Raw genomic sequence first — 22,346 nt, forward strand, 5'->3', positions numbered from 1 at the left:
TTTTTGAACAGAAAATGATTTTCAAATGTCAGTCATGTTGTGGGTTCAAACGAAGAAATTGAGTGGCAACATACACATGATTAGTATTTCTAACCTGAAAATCCTTGTTATTTCCCTGCTTCGAATCAAAATGTGGTACCATGTGGTCATATGTTTTTCGAAATGGCAATTTGTGTCCTGTGGTGGGGAAATGTTTCTTGACTTGTGCAGTCCAGCGTCGCACCCTGTGGTTCCCATTTGGGTTATTATATCCTTTTGTGATTGGATTAGCGTACTATGGGCTGGTTTTTACACCCATTATTGGCTATTCTATAGCCGTCTGTTTTATATATGTTTTCAATTTTATTATTTTTGGTTTCTGTTTGAGGTGAAGGTGGCACCTGTTTTAGGTCCAATTTGGCGCCTGTGTGTTTGTGCCCGGCGTCTCTAGATATGATCTTTACCACGGCAGTTCTTTTTCTATTTCCATGGTGCGATCTTCAACAGTGGAGTACTCGTATGGTTTTGGGCACGTAAGTCCGTCGTTTGTCTAATTTGATGGTTCTAGCCTCCGTAGTCCTTTGTCTATGACGCTGGACAGAACGTTGTGTTTATACACGAGCTTTTCCGGTGAAGTCTGAGCGCGGTACGCATTTGAAGAGGTAGTTGCTAGAAGTGGGGATTATTGTAAAGTCGTCTTTCCACAGGATACAGGTATGTAGCCTTACATTTGTCGTGTTGGGTTGGTCGTACAAACAGCCCGCTTTTCAAGAAATAAGCCCGTTTCTAAGATATAAGTACATTACTGCAGTGGTAGGGTCACGCTTTCACTTACTGATGCATGTTGGTTCTCTACATGCACAGTGCGTGGAATTGTACCCCTCCCATGTTGGTCTCTTTGAGTGATGTCCTCTACCCTCTCCTTTATCTCCTTGGGGTGCAGGAGGTGGAGGTGCAAGTGACACTCGATGGGCTGGCCACTGGACCAGCTTTGCAGAGGATGGTCTTTTCTCTCCATTTATGAAGTTTACCAACTATCGGACTGGCACATGGAGTAAATACTGGGACGGGGTGAAGACATGGAGGTAATGCCCCGATTGTTTACCAGTAATCTTCATCACACTTAGTCCTTTTACTTGTCTCTGAAGCCCACCTCTCCCTCTCTGGTGGTAAGATAGTCTTGGTTCCTTTTCTATAATCCAGAGGTTCATACCCTGGGCTATGAGGCAAAGAAAGACATTTGGGAAATAGTTTTGTACAAAGGTGGATGGCCTCCATAGAGTGAGTACTGTGGCAAGGCAGAGTAGGATTCAGAAGAATAAAGATTACTGGTAAGTAATTGGTGCATTCATTCTCCATGCTCTATCATCTTCCCAGTATTTTTGGCCAATGACATTGTATTCTTTGATGACCCTCTACTTTAAAGGTAAAATTGGAGGCACCATGAATAACACCTTATAAACGAGCCAACGACTTAGCATAACTGTTAGCCCCGGTTGTATGACAGTGGAACACCTAAGGTATACTAATGACTCGGTCGCCTTAGGTGCGTGCCTGTGCCACTGGCAGGGAGCTACTTTTTGTCCCCATTTCATGCCATAGACTTCATGCTTCCAGCGTGAGCCAGTGATATGCAGCCGTTTCGCTTCATCCCGCCAGAAATGGTCACTAGGGGAAAAAAACGGGCTTCGTGTTCTTATTGTTTTATTCATCACATTACCCTTCTCATTACATTCTTTTAGCAGAAAATAATTTCTTGCTTCGATGAACATTCTAAAACTAAATCAAAATCTCTTCATCCTTTTCTGCGGATAATTGAACTTTTTATTTGGTAGTGGCAGATTTCTAGGGCTTGCAAGCCATGACACGGATCGGGTTTTTAAAAGACTGTTTGACATGTTTAAGCTGCTGTAATTTAAAGTTCAACAGCCCTCTTTACTGTAAAATTGTGTGTCTGTTCTTTCTAGGAGGAAGCCTGACGTTTGCATAAATCTTCCTGGAGCGCTTGGCTTCGGGTGGCTGCGCTGAAGCGGACTGCTGCCTTCTGGCCGCAGAGTGCTACTCTCGCATTCCTGTGTGATCTCCTGAAGGTTTCATCATGCCAGCTTTATCAACGGGATCAGGAAGTGACACAGGTACGCAAGCTTGGAAGGGCTGCATCTTTTCACCAGGCCCTGTTCTTTGTTAAATCTATCATTTATTATTCTTGTTTCCAGGAAATGGTAAAGGAATGTCCTCCAGAGCTAGCTGCTACTGAAATAGCCTGTTCCACAGTAGCCCAGTAGGACTGTAGTAGTTCATTTAGTTTTGAGACATTCAAGCTGGTGTTTTCCTTGTGTCCTTATGTTACTTCCTCACAGCAGCACCAGACCATCCCACGCAGCAGAAAGTATTGGAAAACCTATTTTATCATATATTCGGTCAAAGGGGCAAAAATATTTTTTTTAGAGTCCCATTAAGAGCCACATTATTCAGGCAAGTAATGGAGAAGCATCTCACGTACTTCATGGTTGGCTTGCTGTCGCGTGCGCCAGGGTAACTGGTTGGTGGCACCCTCGTGGTTTTCATGTGTTGCCCATACAGATGCTCGCCACTCGGCGTATTTTTCTGAATCTCGGAGCAGTAGGAAAAGGCTCTTTTGAACATGTGAATAAGTTCGGTTTCCTATTGAAAGAACTCCCTTTGGACTAGATAAACATGCTTCAGTGGCAGATTAGCCTCAAGTGTAGTCCCTGCAGCTGGTATCTGCTGCAGCTAGAAGACAATGGCACTCTTTCATCGAGGCCTGTAAAGCCCTCCTGGAATATGAATCCGCGATCGCACTATGCAGAGCTCATCATATTAAACAAAGTCCTTTCGATGCCTTAGAAAAGAGCTTTTGAAGGTGTAATAGCAGGAGCTTGAGCTGGCTTAAGTTTTAAGTGCATTTGTGAGTATGTGGCTTTCATTACCACCAAAGGATCATCAGACAACTTGAAGCCAAGACATTAGATCCAAAGGGTTTTATTCTAACAAACGAAAATAAGGGATTAGGTTTTAACTGCGGTTAAGTATTGAGAGTGATCAACAAACCTACAATTTATTCAGGCTTTCTTATGACTGTGGTCTCCATTGTCTCTTCTAGGCTTTCCTGGTGGACAAAATGACACTCTGTCTTTAGGGTTTCAAGTGCCTTGTACTTTTCCCCTGACCACTTGTGATGCGCTTCTTTGTGTTGGTAAACCAAATCAGAATGTCCAATTTCTTCTCTGCTGCTCTTGCAATGTGTCACCACCACCTGACCTAGTGCCTTATCGTCTGAACATTGGTCGGGAATTCAACACTTCATGCTTGTATGGGACCATGGGGATCTTGAGATATACCACTTTACCACATGCTTGGGACCTTTCTCTGGTTGCAGTCCTCCACCAATTGAGGTGCGTAGGCCGTAATGAGCCCTTTCTTCCAGACGCCCTGTTTGTGGGTACCTCCTTCTCTTGATCACTTCCCCCTGCCGCCTCTCTGGGCTTCATTTGCTTTCTCCACTCCCAGTTTTCTCTTTCCTCCTTGACATTTTGATATGCTCTACACTCTTCCTCACTCCAGTGTTGACTATTCCTTCTCTCCTCTTTTGTCATACTTCCACTGCTCTTTCTAAAATCCCCATGGCTGATGCAACACCTTCTTAAACGTTAACTTTCTTGTCTCCCACCTCCGCCTTGATTTTCAACTGCTCCTTCTCCTTAATTCGCCATTGCCCTTCCCTCGTCTTATCTCTTTCCCTTCCTCCTTTTCCTTGATGTTCCAATGCTGCAGCTCCTCCTCAATTCCCCTGCTCCTCCTACTCTGCATTCCACTGTTATTCCTCCTCCCTATCTGATAACTTCCTCTTTCTCCTCAATGCTTCTCTTCACCTCCTCTGCACCATTCCTCAAAACGGCACTATCCCTCCACTTCACAGTCCAAACTCCTGACTCTCACACCATCCTGTGTCTCGCGCCATCTGTATCCCTATGTGTAACATTCTGATCAGGGAAATAAAAATCTCTCATCTGGTGTAAATTTGTGGACAGGGCCTGGCACCCATGCTTGCTGTCCTTGATGATTTCATGGGATGGTGCCATCTTTTATTTAGATTCTGTATCCTCTGCTTGTAATGAGGATAAAGTGAAATGTCTGTATGGCAGTGGGCATGTTCTCACTAGGCGCAAGATGTTGACGTGTAGGCATCTGTTAGCCTATTATTTTATCCAGAGTTAATATTTGTCGTCAATAATGGCTGCCTTCCTTTCACAGATGTAACCACCTGTGAAATAGCTCTAGATGCAGATTGGATTTAGACCACTTTAAACAGCTACCAATTTGAGTAACTCCAGCATGGCACCACGGTGTACTCCTTATGTTTGCGAGTGTGTGTATGCTTATGCCACATGTTTTGATATTTTTTTTAACATTGATATTGTGTGATCCTGTTACTGCAAGGTCCATATGGTCGTGACACTCCCACAAAAACGCAATGTTTTGTACAGTTGGCTCGATCAAGACACCAACTGCACGCATGACCGTGAACAGAGTTGTTAGGGCGTGTTGTAGAGGGCTTCACTGCATTGGATAAGCTCTGCACAGGATTCCAGCTGCGATCTTCCTTCTGGCATTGGGGTTTAATGTTCATCCACCTCACCACCCAAACAACCGAAAACATTACATGGACCCAAGACCAAACTCCTTGTATGCAGATTCAGATGAGAGGAAGAAAGGGGAAAAAGTGGTTTCTTGTAAAACGGGTTTACCTCCTGGAGGTACAGGGCTTTAACGGGCTCTAGAAAGCAGCACCATTACACTATATACGAAGATGGCATGACAAATGGCTGAAGCCAATATTTTAAATGATGCAAACTTCGCTACCTTTACTTGCGCCACTGAATTCCCAGTTTAGCTAATGAGACTCAAGCAAAATAAACTGCCGATATATTTTGCAAAACACCCAGGCACTGTCTGCCCTGGTTCCTCATGTGCCTTCATGGGATGGTGTTGCCACAGCACTGTTTGTAGGGTCGGGATCCTAGTCTTGCCTGTGGATCATAATGTACCCAACCTCACAAATGTTACTGTAAAGCTGACCATTTCTTGTTTAGGAAAAATATTTAAATGTCCTTCAGGTCCCCATATTCTTGCGTTGAGGCATTTAGGGCATGCATGAATGCGCCGGATGTGGATGAATTTGGCCTAGGACGCAATGTGGATCCAAAGCTCGACTCAAGTCTGAGTGCTGATTTGCAAGATGCCAATGGTTTAGATGACCTGGTTGTTTTTTGCTTGCCATTATGCTGATCCATCAGATGTATTGAATTCTGATACTCTCGAACGTCTAGCTCTGCATATACGTTGTAGCTGGTTCCATGCACAGCTGAAAAATGGCAAAAGACAAAGTCTAACAAAGCACACCTCACTATAGACTGAAAGTAATGGAAATTCAAGAGTACTACATGATTCAAGTAGTAAATAAACGTGCAATGGAGAAAATAGCAACTCTGTCACCAGAGTTGCAACTAAAGCCTATGCAGAAAAATGTTCCTAAAGTAGAGGACCCTCCCATACACTGCACACTAGTCAGTGTTGGGAAACCAACCGATGATTGAAGAAATTAAAGAATGATAGACCATTAAATAGAAAGTTCCATTGAATTTTAAATGAAAGCCATGTAATAAAACTGTATAAACAAGTCTTCAAAGTGAGCTCAACGCGTTTTGGGATTATTTCTCTTCTTCAGGAGCAGTATCAGTTCAGTATTTCCATTAGTGTTACATTCAGAATGAAAGGGGCAGGATCATCAAGAGTGCTGAATGAGTGAAAAGCATACCCCTTTGTGCGACCCTTCTAACCTCTTCTATATACTTGGGACATCGCAGCCAACATAGGTGGGCACTGAGTCACTGAAGGAGTCATGCAAGGGTTGCTTCTATTTCCCATGCCCAACCCTTCTGGTAGCTGTTTACAGATTTCCAAAAATGCATCTGGAGCGATTTTATAAAATTAGATATCAACAGTAATCTTTTCACTTCTATGTGTTCAGAAATGCACCCAATTACATAAGTAGCATCTTTATATGTGTATTGATTGTGTGGCTAGAAGCTGGATTTGGACTACCCTTCTTTTGAAATGGATTTACTGTTGGTTGCAGGAGGCTTTATATTGACAATGTTAAGGCAGTATGTTGATATGGTTTTTAACTATACTCTGCTCATCGGACCCTTACCTCTATCCAGAGACATTTTTGATTATCTACCTGGGGCTGTGGCAAGATTTGTGGCAGAGAATACTGTTTATAACTGATCCAGCTTCAGGGAGAATTAATAACTATCCATGCATTAGTTATCGTGTTAGGTGCCCAAGAGTGACGATATTGCTTGCTCCAAGGTCAGCAATAATTTCGCAGGCCTTTCATTAGAACTCGGGAGAAGTAATCTTGTCTGAACTGTTTACATAATATCTGTACACTTTTTTCATTAGACTGTCAAATCATTTACATGCAATATGTCTTTTGTTACGAACCCATAACATTCTTTGTGTGTGTATATATATATATATATATATATATATATATATATATATATATATATATATTTATATTTCTGAGGCTTGTGGAATCTGCTTAGATCACATGCTATGCCTAGGCCGACATCTAGTCGAAGCTGCAGTCTTAGTTGTTTTCGAAACTCAAAGGGACGTCAACAGGGCATGCCAGTAATACTCTCGCTAGTGTGGCGTCTACTGTACCCATGGTGCTTCACGCGTCGAGGTCCCTCAGATTGTTTTTTTCCACCATCGTCGGTCGCTGAAAGCGGAATTACTTCTGGCTATCATCATTTTATTAATAATTAGATCTAGTTACTCTTACTGTCCTTTCATAGCCGTTCCCCCTACAAGACCTTTGGCGACTGCTTCAAGGACTACATTTGTAAACTGCAGAACTCGCCTCGACTGACTTTTCAGACGACCTCGGAAGGCCGCTCTAGCCCTCATAGTAGGGAGTGTGGGGGGTGGTTCATTTCTTAGTTACCCTAAGAAAATGTGTATTTCCCCTTCTACCTACTTTATTCACCAAGCTGCCTTCCCCACTCAAAATGGAGAATACACTTTAGATTTTGTCCATCTTGCCATCGAAAATTTCCCTGGAAAGACTTGCACCGGGTGTGCAATCGTTGTCTTCCAAGGGACCATAACGAAGGCCACTGCAAAATCTTGCAAGCTCTTCAAGCCCAAGACTTTAAAGGACCATAAGACGAAACGCTGGGCCCACCACGCCTTGCCGGCCGAGGCTGCCATGGATGTTGGGTGCCTCCAGTGACAGCAGCATCAGAGTCTTTAGTGACGACGATGGCAAAAGGGATCCGTCAGATGCCTTTGTGCAAGCCCCCACCCCCATCGGGCAGGCCGGTGGCTATGCTTTGGGGACAACACACGACGGCACGGGCAAACCTACCCACACTAAGCACATAACCCACGGCCACAAGTTGACTTCAACGCTGACCGGGAATCCACACATGGCGTCAAGGAGGAGGTCCAACAGTTCTCTGTTCTCTGAGCAATCGTGTTTTCCTCAACGGGCCCCCCAAAATCGACAAGAAAATCAATTTCTGACTCTGTGTCCAAACCGTCCAAGTCCACAAATGCTGACGACCGAGCATCGAAATACGCGTCGAAGGCCTCTGCGAAGTCCCCTCGCAGCTCGAATGTCTGAGCTCCATCAAAAAACACATTCATTGGTCTCAAGAAGGTGTCTCTGGGACGCAGAGGTGGAAATCAAGAATTGCAGCTACGCCAGGAAGAAGCCAAACTAATAAATTATTTTAGATGTATAGAAACTGGTTTGAATACAGACAATGAGATGTCTAATTTTTTGTAAACAATCATGGAACAAATACATATACACGTATATCTTGTGCAGGAAATTTAATGTTGAAATTGTTCTAGTGGGTTTTTTATGTAATTACCATATCTGCAAATATCCATTATGATAACCTATGGAGAATAACTAAAACAGATATCAGTACAATCTGTAATCAGGACTTTAGGAAGTACCCTGCTAATATATCTTCTTGTAACACGTGTTTTTCTGTTGATGATGTAATGTCAGTCAATGTGAAATTAATGTTTTTGCTAAAGCAAACTGCATTTTACTAACTTAATTTATCGCTATAGAAAACAAAGGCAAACGCTCCAAACCCAAAGTCCACATTGGGAACTACAGTCCCTATGAGGCTGGGAACAAAGGTACACGTGACTATGCTCTAAATATACGTAAAACAAAATATTTTGAAAATATATTCCATGTAAAGTTAGAAATTTGGAAATATTGACATCTATAAGTAAACTGTTCGCCATGATTTTCCAGGCTGTAAAATTGGGCAAATAACCAAGGCAAAGGAAGTAAACCTTAAGCCAGTATTGTTAACTACAGTTCCCATGAGGCTTTTGAGAACAAGGCTACATGGATGAGTCTTCATCACTCCCACCTAAACATTTAAGACGTTTTTTCTTGCCACAGACCACTGTTTAGGACTAAGCAATAATATTCACATAGAATTATTTCATACGAGAAACGGATTACTTACTGTTAAACAATACAAACAAGATAGTAGGGTAAAACCTTTCCCAAAAAATGGCCGACGGCATTTTGTGACCAAAAATGAAAGGAGGACAAATGGGTTGCCGTGGTTAAAATATATATACACTTCACAGCAACCAGAGCGAGCTCTCAGGAGGGACACGACGCGTGATGCAGGAGACATGAATTTGTAGGTAAGCCCTAACAGACAGTGCAAGACCACCCATTTGCACTTCCAATTAGGTTTAGATCCGCACGAATAATAGGTGGTTTCATTTCTACCACTGTTGATATTCGTAATACGGAAAATTAAGTTAAAATAAAAAGAATATTAAGATAATGCAATTTAACTCAGTCTAAAGGAAAACGTGTTAAAGCTAACCGCTATGCAATGATTACAAAAACCCATATGGTTTTACCTCATACGGAAAACTAAGTATGAACGAGAACCGCAGTAGAATAATGCAATCTTTAACTCCATGTAAAGGAGAACGGGTTAAAGATTGCCGCTTCACAGTGATTACAAAAACTTGTATTACAAAGAGAAAAGAAAGCGAAAAAAGAGTGTAAATAAGTGGATTTTTCTTTACAACAAATGCATCCAAGTTGTCAGATATGTAACTAATTAGACTGGTAATATATACAGAGAAACTAACGCATCCTTAACTATTCTTTACCGTTACACGCACCGGCTATGTTACGAGTCTGATGGGGCTCTTTTCACTCAATCGGATACATTAATAGAGACTTTTTGAAAACCAAAAGATAGGTAAGCTTTTTTGAAGACATCTTACAAATAAAATAGTTCATTATTTATAGTTGTCCTAACTTCACCCTCACAAGCTTTTTGTTCTTTTTCTTTTTACCACAATGTCTTTTCACGCCTACCTTTCCTCTGCTCATATCAACAACACAACTGGCCGCCATGATGGTATGTGTTAACATTTTACATTACGTGAATTCCTTGATACTTTATTTCTTTTCATTGTGTGTCTTTGATTGCCCCAAATGTTGGAAAATGATTTATTTTATGTTCTATATGGGGAAACAAAATGTAATACATATGATGACCAATATGATTATATTTACTTTTACAATATGTTGTGTATATTTTTGCGTGAATACAGCAACTTGTACCTTATTGCCCAGATTTGAAAAAGGCACGTTAAGGGTGCCGAAACACGTGATATCACTATGGGCCACTAATAAAATATGGGAAAAAAAGCAAAATCTATGTGTGGCGCAGTAATAGATGGGTGCAGAATCCCCTTTTCTCCCAATGTATTTCAATCCTCCTGTCTGTACAGAGGTGGAATACAACCCTGTTAACCTCAAACTTAACACTGACGGTAAACCTGTGCATTGAAAAGGTCTTCCGACAAGCTCCCTCAGACCCCCCCCTACATCAGGGGTCAATTAAAACCAGACTCATTGGTTGTTACAACAACGAGAAAAAGAGCAGGAACAGCACTGGCCTTGTCGGAGGCTCCCCCCCCCCCCAGACAAAGAAAGTAATAAGATGTATACTTTCAGTCGAAAGGTCGCCACCTCAGCAGCCTACCTGACAAGGATTGCCAATAACGCCACCTTGCTGGCCAGCTACAACTGCCACAAGTGGGATGAAGTAGCCGAGCTAAAGGCCTTAGCCCCAGAGCCCCTTGCATTGCAACGATCTCTCGCTGTGGCAGAAGGGAAAGCTGTTGCCAACTGCATTCTCAAAAAGAATCTAGATGCAGCTGATAATGCAGGGAGGATAATAGCTAAAGGCACGCTTATCAAACGCCACGCATGGCTACACCAGTCTGCCTTTAAACTTGAGACACGGGCTACTCTTCTCAATATGCCGATAGAACCAACTGTCTTGTTCGGCAAGGCAGTGGAAGACACCCTCAAAAGTGCCAAAGAAGAGTGCGACACCTTAAAGCTACAGGGCCAACTTACCAATAAACCCTCCGGTCAGAGAGGGGGCTATACATTTCGTCACTTTAGGGGACAACATTCACAAAGGGGTTCTGGGGCTCACCACCGGGCCAGTCCTCACAGTTTCCAGAGAGGCCAGAGAAGATCTCGCGGCATGGGCAGACCCTCCTCTTCCAGAGGTGGCTACACACCGCCCCCCCCCCCCCAAACAATGACGACCCACTACAGGTTCCCTCCCATGCTACTCCAGTAGGAGGATGCATAACGCACTTTACCCACGTATGGGAGGGAGTCACCACAGACAAGTCGGTGCTTTCAACCGTGGCTGGATGTTATTGTATAGAGCTGCTATAACGACCCGCCTAACATCCACCCGAGACAAAACACATTAAAAAACAACGGTGCATCCTACTGGAATAGGTGGCAGCGCTGCTATTACAGGATGCCGTCGAAATTGTCCTGGCAAACTAAGTAAACCAGGGTCTCTATTCAATGTACTTCTTTGTGCCTAAAAATAATCTCACAATGCGCTTTTTCTTAGATCTGTGTGCTGCAAACACCTATGTCAAGCCACAGAAATTCTGCATGACAACGCTACAGGAAGTAATCCCACTGCTAAAGCGAGGGGACTACATGGCAACCTTGGATATGAAAGATGCTTATTTTCATAATTCAATGTTCCCAACGCACAGAAAATTCTTGCGTTTCAAGATCGCAAACCAGCACTACAATTTCAAGGTGCTACCCTTCGGCATAGCATCCGCTCCAAGGATATTCACCAAGGTACTGGCGGCGGTGGCGGTGGTGGTGGTGGTGCTCCTACGCAGGGAGTCCATCCCAGTATACCCTTACCTGGACGACTGGCTGGTCACAGGGGAAGCCCCCCACCTGCCGCATTTGCAAGCAAAATACCCAAAGAATGATCAACCTTTTTTTCCAATTGGGTTTCTCTATCAACAAGAAAATGTCAAGCCTTGTACCAAACCATACCAAACAGTTCAGAGGAGTGGTCATAAAAACAGAAGGTCTAGTCTTTCCATCAAAGGAAAGAGTAGAAAACATACTGCTTCAAATACCTCAGTATCTAGCCCATTGCCAGATAACCGTACGCAAAGCAATGTGCTTGCTCCGAATGATGGCATCATGCATTTACCTGGTCCCATACACATAATTACTCATGTGCCTGATGCAGGAGTGGTTGGCGAAAGAGTGGTCTCAGGCAAGCGGTCAGTGGGATGATCTAGTGGTCGTTTCGCCAACACTAGTACAAGCTCTACGCTGGTGGACGAAGGAAAATCTGTTCAAGGGAAAATCCTTTCCTCACCCGGCGGTGCAAGCGATTGTTTTAACAGACCCATCCCTCACCAGGAGGTGGGCCCATCACCTTCATCTCACAGCGCATGGTCTGTGGACTCCAATCACAGAACCACATCAACCTTCTGAAACTTCTAGCAGTACTCAAAGCGCTCCATGCACATCTAACAAATCAGTCAGTACAAATTCACACAGACCGCACCACTGCAATGTTCTATATAAACAAGCAGGGGTGCACACATTCTCCAAATCTGTCCACGCTAGCACAGAAAATATGGAAATGGCCACTCAAACAGGGCATGTTCCTAACTTCCCAACATGTTCCAAGGGAACTCGACACTCTAGCGGAGTCGCTAAGCAGAGATCCTCTACCAGAAGAGCGTGAGTGGCAGCTAGATGGAAATGTCGTAGATCACATTTTCACACAGTGGGGCTACCCCTCACTAGACTTGTTCGCAACAAGTGAAAACTAACAATGCCCAGGCTTTGCGTCTAGTTTTCCCCAACCCGACTACACGGGGAACGTGGTGAACAAGATTCACAAGGAAGAGATGACATTAATCCTAGTTGCTCCTATGTGGGTGAGACAACCATGGTATCCACATCTATACAAACTGGCCATGTGCGACCCGATCAAGCTCCCAAGCCCGTTCAGCTTGCTCTCCCAGCATGGGGGAACAACATTACACCCCCAACCTCACTCTTTGAACTTGGCACCTTGGGTCCTGAAGACCTAGTTTGGACATCTAAATCTACCTCAAAGGTGTATGGAAATCCTCAAGGTGGCACGTAAACCAAACACCAGATGGTTATTTTGACAAGTGGAGAAGATTTGTAAATTGGTGCCAGTCAAATAAACCCAATAGAATGTACTCATCACACATTCTTCATTACATGCTTCACTTGTTAGTATTTAACTCATGAAGGTTCAACTAGCGGCTCTATCCGCATACACCACCTCTGAGAGTAAGGTGTCCTAGAGGAAAATCCCTGTCAATAAGGCATTCATGGAAGGAGTAAAGAGACTCCACCCTCCTATTTCTAACTAGCCGCTAGGCTGGGATCTCAATGTAGTACTTGCAAAGCCCATGGGACGCCCCTTTGAGCCTAAGCATAAATCAGTCCTTAAACACTTCACGTATGACACTGCTTTCTTGGTGACTATCACCTCTATAACGAGTCAGTGAACTGCAAGCTTTGTCAGTGCAAAACCCTTTCTTTGTGATCCACAGACAAATTGGTATTCAGAGCACACCCTAGGTTGTCACCCAAGTTCATTTCAAAGTTCCATGTCAATCGGTCCATCGAACTACCAGCTCTCTTTCAGAACCCAACAGGCTCAGCTGAGAAACGCCATACACAGAATGTAAGGAGGGTGGTCCTGTACTATGTAGACAAGATCAGACCGCTAAGAAAAACAAACCAACTGTTTGCCTCCTTAGCTCCAGACAGGGAGGGAGACCGCATTTCCAAAAACACCATCTCCAGATGAATTGTCGGATGCATACAGCTCTGCTACTCTATAGCAAGCAAAACGCTGCCTTTTACACCAAGAGCTCACTCCACTAGGGGTACAGGAGCTACTTTGGCTATAATCGCAAACGTCCCGCTGGAGACCATTTGCAAAGCAGCTACATGCAGCTTGGTACATACTTTTACTCAGCACTACTGCATTGTTGCACACTCTAAAGCAGATTCTTAGGTGGGACAAGCGGTGCTAAAATATCTATTTGCCGCTGTACCTTCTCATTACCCACCACCTTCTCCAAACACTGCTCACTATTCTATGCATAGCATGTGACCAAAGCAGATTCCACAAGCCTCAGAAGGGATACGTTACTCACCGTAATCGTATATCTGATACTTGTATCTGCTTTGATTCACATGTGCCCACCCTTCCTCCCCTTGGAGTAGAAGATGCATAGATGTTTTATGAGCGTTGTGATAAAGTGCATCTGTACTTATGCTACACTTCATGCAACCTCATGTCAGAAACAGAACAATCTGAGGCACCTCGATGCTTGAAGCACCATGGGTACATTGGACGTCACACTAGGGATAGTTTTACTGGCATGCCCTGTCTTGAGGTCCCTTTTCGAGTTTTGAAAACAACTGTAATACTCTACAGCTTCCACTAGATGTTGGCCTATCCATAGCATGTGAATCTAACCAGATACAAGCACCAGAAATACAATTATGGGTAATGTATGTATTTCACTGCATTTTGCACTATAAACAGTAGACAACCCGACCATTAGGGGTATACATGAACCATCTAACATGTCAAGATTTGCTAATCCATGGATATAGATGGGCCTACAATCTTGTGTTTTAAATGCATTGAGCACTTTAAATCAATTCGATGTATTACGAAATGTATACATACGTTGCAAATCAATGCATATAATTTGACCTTCACAGGTATGAATCGTATGGCATTTTTTAAAAAGCATTCCATGGTGTGAATGCACTACATTTTAAACAAATCAGATTTTGGAAATATTCTGTATGAATTACCAATATCGTAGTAAAGTCTAAACCATGAAGAACATATGTATTTGCAATCCTTTGTTTTAATGCATTTGGCACTTTAAATAAATTTTATGTACATGATTGTATAAAAACCGACATGATGGGTATGAATGAACTACTTAAAATGTAGTGATTTGCAAATTCGTGGACCCATATGGAGCCTTCACCCTGTGTTGAAATGCACTGTGCACTTTAAATGAATTTGACCTTACTGGCAATCTTTTATGTAGAGTGCCTTATAACATTTCAGATTAATAGTAAATCTCAGCAATTAAATGACAATGTAACAATTGAGTCGCAGATGAAGGGGAAAAGCACAATGGATAAAGGATACAAATGGGAGTTAACAAGCACTATATATGGCATTGGGGATAACTAGCTTTAATTTAACACTCAGATGTTTACGTCCTCAAGGTTACCCCTGTTTGTTTCCCATTGTGTTACACTCTTCTTTCGACAGCCCTAGGTAACATGGCTAAAATATTATGGCAGGGTGTGAGTTCACTTTTCACCAATTGGTGTTTTAAGGTTGTAGTGCACGAGAGAGGTACATTGTGATCAAGCCACGGGTGAGTGGTGAAACGCGTTAACTGCTTAATTTCTGCTGGCACCTATTGTATTGGGAAGATGATTTTTTTTTAAGTGGAATCGTTATTTTTCAATAAAGTTTAAATTACTTTTTAAACTTGCGGAGTGTTGGCCTATATTTTGAGGAAAAAATGATTTTTTGTCTGTGGCCCTTCAGGCAATTTATAATGTAATAGAAGAGATTAGAACAACCAGACCGGAGATAACATCTGATTGTTTAAATCATAATCATTTACTGTTTATTTTACAAAAAAACACACCAAATTGTACAGTGACAATTCTATTCATATAAAATATGGCTCCATAAACCAAAACACATCCCTCCATACAAACTTCATTCACAACTTCTTCATGCACTCATCATATTCACAAAAGATAGAAAAAATGATATCTTGTTCGTATCACAATGGCAATTCAAGCAGTTGTTGTTTATACACTTGATTAATTTACAATGTGCCCCTCTGTCTATGTTCAGGGGGTTGGAAAACTGTTTTAAACAATAATCAGATGTGATCTCCGGTCTGGTTGGTCTAATCTCTTCTATTACACTATATTTTGAGGATCCTATATGAGTGCTGCTCAAATCAACAGTGCCTCCGCACTGCCAAGCTTTGGATATATATATACTATCCTTTCACCTGAAATGTGAAAGTAGGAAAGTCCATTTGAGCCAACTCGCACATTACACAACACCACCTAGTAACCATCGCTGGAAGTTCACCTCCAGTTCTGAGCCACAACAGAAGGCCTTCTGGGTATACAAATTAGCTCAAATGCAAACCTTTTTCCCCAGGAAATTCTTTGTCTAAGAGGGACTTTATTTATAGCTTAATGAACCCAAGACAGACTGACGGGACAACTACATACCTGGTTTCACCCTTGTTACGGATCTTCAATGCAGTATAGTCCTGACAACCTTGTGGTTGGCCATATTTTCACAACACCAAGGAAGTTCTGGTGGGTTTAAAAAACTATGTATAAAGTAGCACCGCCCTCTTAGACAAAGACAATTTCCTGGAGAAATGGTTTTCATTTGAGCTCATTTTCATACCCACAATGCCTTGCTGTTGTTGCTCAGAATTGGAGGTGAACTTCCAGCGATGGCTACTAGGTGGCGTTGTGGAATGTGTGATTTGGCGTAAATGGACTTTCCTACATGAGTGCAGCGTTTTCCTCCATCTTAAGTGCCCACATTGAAACGATATATATTCTCTCATAAAGATAACTTTTTTGCATTCAAAACTGTAAAGTCAAACTGTTGGCAGTTCTCATTTTTGGTAAAGGAATTGATGAATACCATCCCTGCTCCTTTCCTATCCAACATCTAAAGCCAATCAGTGTGTGAAGTCTCCCTCTTCTCCCACCATCTTTTCTCTACATCCCCCTGTTACTCTCCTTTTCAGATTTAGCAAGTAATCTAGACGTCATCTTGGGCTCTTCCTACTTCTTCTGCTCACATATGTTATTACTCAAAAATGCTGCTTTACATTACTTAACATCTGTAAAGTCTGCCCTGTTCTTTCGATTACTGCTATTAAGATTCTTGTTTCAGCTCTTGTTTTATTGTCTGCATTTCTACGGTACTTCTCTTTTAATCGTCTGGCTCCTTCTCGCTACAACTATAACCAGCCGGTCCGTGTCATTTTGATCATCTGTTTCCTCTGCACTTCACTCTTTATTTTGGCTTTTATTTGAATTTGAGCCTCTGTCTAATTTTCTTTGTATAATCTTAAAATTTCGATAGTCTTGCTCCACCCTATCTTGCCGTCTCTTTTCTCCCCCTCGTTGTCTCTGGTCTCAATCTCTTTTTCTGTTGTCTGTTCCTAATCTACCTTGTGCCCAATCGTGCTTCTTTTTTTCCCACCTCTCACTCCTAAGCATTGGAACTCTTTCTCCTATTGGTTCAACTTATTTTCCTCTTTTCTGTTCTCTTTTAAAATCCTCATGTCTTTACTAAACTAATCATGTATTTTTGATATCTCTGTGCGTCATTTATTATTGAACTGTTTTATAGGATTGTACAGTGCTTGGGTGTAAGCACTTTATAGATGAACTAACCCTGAAATTAAACCTGTCACAGTGCAATATACTCCCATTAGTGCGGTTTAGAAAGGCAGCCTTGTATTGCTGTTCAAGAATTAATCCACTGGAAACATTTGCTTGGAAAAACCAACAAGCACCTTCAAAATTGCTTATCAAAATCGGTAATGTCCAAAGAATCCATTTTTTAAAAAAGCCTAAATTCTATAAATGATTAACACATTGCCTGGCATCTGTCTTCTCTCACTGTTGAAATTGCAACTTCCTGATAAATCCTATAATTTATGCCTGCCCCAGCATATTGTCTTCATTTCAGGTGCTCAGATAATTCTGAAAACCTCCAAAAAAATCTTTTTTTTAAAAAAAAAGTAACTTGTATAGCAATCGGAGGTTCCTGTAGGTTTCCAGAGTATTGTATGGACACATTCATCCTATCCGGCGCAATCTCCAACGTGATGCCATCAGGGTATCGGGTGGCATCCTTTCCTTTCCATGCTTTGGCATGAGAATTACAGGTAAGTTTGAAGTTCCAGGCTTGGGCATGGCTAGTGGCTGCGAGACCAACTAGGTGCTGTTCAGGATGGCATCCAAATTCATCCAGTAAAATTCTCCCAGATTGTTAGGCCTACAGAATGTGTGTGAAAGCATGAGTCTCTTCCAAACTAGCTGCTTCACTCAGATTCACAAAATCGACTATGCTAATCTCTTAGCTTAAGAAGCACATAAAACATATGCTTATGTGTCTCATGATGTTACTATAACATCTAATATATAATTGTTAGATAAATCTTGCATTTTTTCACATGGATGCTGCACTTTTGGGACATATGTGGCATCCGTAGAATGTGCTTTATAAAACTAACCCTCTGAATACCACTTTAGGGTCCATATTGGCATTTCAATTGTCTTTCTATGCAGTAGTTTCATGGCTGTGATGTTGGTCTGTCTAGGGTGCTTGCCAGTGTTTGTATTGGTTGAAGAGTGGAACAGTAGATGCGAGTGTGGCATCAGAGTGACTGACATGTGCCTTGAGTTGCTGACCCTGGGTGTTACTGCCCTCTTGTTGTCTTCCCCACCAGTTGAAGGAACTCATGGTGGCATCAGTAAAGACAGAAAGAAGTGATCGCAGTTCAAGGGTGTTCATTAAACTGGATATGCAGGTTTGGAAAACGCCTGATCTAAACCAAAAGCTAAGATGGGAGCAAGCTACAACTATTAAATGAAAAACGAGGCAGTCTTGGTGGCGTCTTGTCAAATAAAAGGGCCTATACTGAAAAACCTATTGCCAGTCCTTAAAAGCTAAATACAAAAAGTGTGGGATAGGATTCGCAAGAAAAGAAAGTGTTCACAAATAATAAGTCCGGATGGGGTAACCAGGGGTCTCCCTTCCCCACGTTTTGAGCCCTGGACAAGGTGGGACTCCTGAGCACCGCACACTCTCGAGCTTTCCTAGCACGAGACAACACTTCCGTTTTCAGCTATCAGGACCGTCGATGGTCTCTTGCCTTTGAGGACCTGCTGGAAACAAATAAACAAAAAGTTCCTTTCCAGCTGGACGATGGGTGATGACTTTTCACCCCTGAATCGTCCTCTTCTGGGCTAAGACCCCTCTTGAACATCAGCCTCCCTCTGTTGGGTTCACTATGGCTTTCTTTGGATTCACAAGTCTAAATGTCTTTTTAAACAGTTTACCGTGGACATCCCTCGGTCGGGTTCACTCTTGCCAACTTTATCAATCACCCAAATTCTTCTACTTTCTTATGAGTCTGGATTCACTTTCTTTAGCTTTTCAACTTCTGACGGTCAAAGACTTTCGACTGTACAGAGGATTTTGCTAAACCCCTGTATGACCGCTTTGACCTTTTCCTTGCGGCTCTCCTCGCGCCTTCTGGTATCTGTAATTCAACAAACGCGGGATAAACCAGAGTCTCTTGAGTGAGCACTTGCGTTGTGCCGGACCCCTGTGCAGCTGGCTTTCCCTCAATGTTCACGGTTCTTTGTACTTTTTCTTAATTTGCCACTTTGTGACAGTTCAGTTTCTTATCAGTTCTCCCCTCGACTCACCGGCTTTGATGAACTATTCGGCTTTACTTGTATCTGGAGTCAAGGACGGTACCACGATAGCAGGCATCTCCCTCTGTCCTGCTTATCAGTGTAGGCATGCTCCGTGTTCTGTTGACATCTGCTGCAACACACTCTGGCTTTTGTTCGTGGTCTTATGTTTCCTTATGCTGAGGCTTTGCGGGTCTGGTTTGGAATTGGCAAGATCACTTCGCTCCTTCGGTTCTCGCTGCTTTTCTCCTCCTTTTGAACTGCTGTGCTTGGATAGCTCTCATCGTGCGGTCTGCCTTGTTTGTCCTGTGCTCTCGTGCTCCACCTTTTATCCCTGTGGAGAAGGGAAAGGGCGATCAGGTGTGTGTGTGTGATTCTGGTTAATTGCCTGACCCTAGTATTCAGACATGTCGGGTAGACGGCTCTGGTGTTAGTCTGTTGTCTTTCATGGTGTGCAAAAGTGTTTGAACAAAGAAAGGGGGGGGCAGTGTTTTGTAATATCCTATGTGGTATGATGGGGAAAGGTTTTGGAAGAAGAGGGATACCGCGTCCCACCCGTCGGTGTCCAACTTCCATGCCTGAGAACCCCCATCTAGGTGATCCTCCATCACTGGTCCACCCCCAGGAACTGGATCTAATAGCGATGGCCGTGTCCTGGCCACCTGGATGACAGATCCCCAGGGACTAGTTAGGGAGACACCATGGGGGTTTCTCACACCAGGCACTCACCCATTGTACCTTGCCATCAAGTGTACGCAAAGCTAAGCAGAACTAGAGAACACTACAGTAGATGGGTTGATTTTCCCACCAGTCACGTGAGGTTAAATGGCCCTGAAGTGGTATTATTTCATACCATGCCAGCTAAGAGCGAACAAAACAATGTAAACCGATTGGGTGGTATAAAGCAAACTCAAGTGTTTAGTTAACAGACCGACAGATAGGATGTTTAGAATGCCCCTGAAGCTGAGAAACCGATTGCTGCAGAAAAAGGTCTTCTATGTATTAGGATTCTGCAGAACAAATGGGTGGGAGGGGCACGTGTACCTGAAGCTTGACCCATTTTGTATTTTTTTTGTTTTGTCCTCTGTGGTTAGGATGTTTCCGGAGATGCTTTAAAACCAGGATAAGGTGAATTTTCCTTTCTTTAAATGGATATAGTTTCTATAGGAGACTACATTCAGGCAGAACATTTGCCAGGAAATCTGAATGTTTTTTATAAATTGATTGACAAATACAGCCCAAACCGGATAATTTGTATTTTATTAATTTGTAAAGCGCCCCAAGCCCTGAGGCATCTGGGTGCATTTCTTACATATAGATCTCTTGCAAGGTTACATGCATGATGGTGGATACAACAGGTTCAATAAAAGTGCAGAACAGTGGTGAAGGAAAATAAGCAAATAGACAGAAAAAATTACTAGGTCTCTTGCGCAAAGAGCCACATTTTTGCATTTTTGTTAAAGGTAGGGTGTGCCACAAATTATCTGCTAGTACATGGAAGCTACTGTCTCCTTCCTTCTGTAATTTGAACCTCAGGATCTCAAGGCAATGTGCCTGTGCAGATCTCGTAGGGCGATCTGAAATGTTTACTGAGAAATTGTTGGTCAGGTAACTAGGCGCTAGATTCGCAAGGCACTTATGTGCAAGTGACAGGGTTTTGAATGCAAGCCTTTGATAGCTAGTTCAGGTTGCGTCTAAATTCGGAGATGTGTTGAGATCTAGGGATGTTCAATGCTAATCTAATGTTGTTTTGTATTACTTGCATCTTTTATGTTCCATTGGTTGGTTCCCAGTGCATTACAGTAGTCTAGTTTCTAATGCGCTAGCTATGGTTATGCAATTCGTTTGCTTAGAAAAGGTCTGCAAGCACTAATTAATTTACATGTGTAAGCCATAGAGGACCCTGTTACATTAATTTCTCTTGTTAGGGTGGAGTCGACGTAGATGCCAGATGTTTTCACATCCTTAGAAACCTTGATGTTACCATCAATGTTGAAGGCGTTAAACTGTTCATCTAATCTATTGAGTTTTGTTTGGGATCCTAAGAGGAGTAACTGTCTTGTCATCATTAAGACGGAGTCCGTGCTTAGCCATCCAGGCTTGTATGCAGAGGTAGAAGTCATTAATTGCTTTAGAGTCTGTTGCATAGTCATCATTGATGGGGATGAGTATTTTGGTGTCATTGGCGTAATTAGTATAGGTGACACCCAAATAGTCAAGGTCATCGAACTGAGGCTTTGTGAACACAATATATAAGGTTGGAGACACGCATGATCCTTGGGGGACTCGGCAGGTGACTGTTGCTGGCTCAGCCCAGGCTGAAGGTGTAAAGACCCTCATTGATCTGTTGTCTAGGAATGATTGGATCCATGCATTGGCTTTATGCGAGAAGTGTGCCGCTGAAGTTAGATGTTTGTATAGGACTTGTGATTTACTAAGTCAAATGCGGCCGACAAGCCTCATAATAGGAGGGTAAGTTTGCCTTTTAGATTTTCAATTTGTGTCTTGAGGTCAATTCGAGCCATTTCCGTACCATGTCTGGGTCTAAAGCCTGATTGCCTAAGACCAAGGAGGTTATTAATTTCAAGATGTTGTTGAATCTGCAGGTAGGCTGCACTATCCAGAATTTTCAAAAGAAATACAACCGTAGTGAGAGGTCTGTAGTTGGTAGAGCTACTTGGGTCTAGAGTTGGCTTTTTTAGTAGGGGGAGGACCCAAGCATCTTTTATATTGTTAGGGACTATGCTTGTTTCGAAAGAAGCGTTGATTAGTGAGATGACGAATGAAGCCAGTTCCTTGGCTGCCTCTTTGATGATGGGCACAGGACAAATGTCACCCTGACATCTTGAGGGTTTTAGTTTTGTGATTATATCCTCGACCTCTTTGATAGAGGGAGGAGAGAAGTTAAATGGTTTGTTAGTATTCGGGTTTGGAACTGATGGGGTGGGTTGAAGCATAACGGGGGAGAGACCACGTTTTTTAGATTCTATTTTGCCTTGTAACATTGTTATTTTATCCAATAGTGCTTTGTGGATATTAGTGCATCAGGTGATGTCTTTGATGCAGGTGTCCGGTGGTGCGGCAGGAGTTACCAACTCTCTAAGTATATTGAAGAGTTCTTTGGTGCTGGATTTGGCTTGAATAATGCAGTCGTTGTAAGGCTTTTTTTTGTCTGAAATATAGCCTCTTTGCAATTGAGGGCTGCTATTAAGTATTTGTCTTTGCTGGAGGCTGAAGGTAGACTCTCCCAAAGAGCTTCTGCATCTCTTTTGATTTTACATAATGATCTGAGGTGTGGAGTGAACCACGAATTTAGGTGTGAGCAGGGTTTGGC

General features: G+C 42.6%; 1 protein-coding gene across 6 annotated transcripts in view; it reads left to right on the forward strand.

The window, feature by feature from the left end:
* Positions 1–22,346, forward strand: part of MPP7 (MAGUK p55 scaffold protein 7) — a 1,979,219-nt gene that overhangs the window by 317,098 nt on the left and 1,639,775 nt on the right. For all 6 annotated transcript variants that reach the window (XM_069648102.1, XM_069648107.1, XM_069648105.1 and 3 more), the window contains one exon: positions 1,947–2,114. In XM_069648102.1, the coding sequence (XP_069504203.1) occupies positions 2,078–2,114 (37 nt within the window). In that variant the 5' untranslated portion in view covers positions 1,947–2,077. The remainder of the gene's footprint in view (positions 1–1,946; positions 2,115–22,346) is intronic.

Source organism: Ambystoma mexicanum, chromosome 2q, assembly GCF_040938575.1.
Source record: "Ambystoma mexicanum isolate Mex_15411 chromosome 2q, UKY_AmexF1_1, whole genome shotgun sequence".
In the NCBI taxonomy this organism is placed as follows: Eukaryota; Metazoa; Chordata; class Amphibia; order Caudata; family Ambystomatidae; genus Ambystoma; species Ambystoma mexicanum.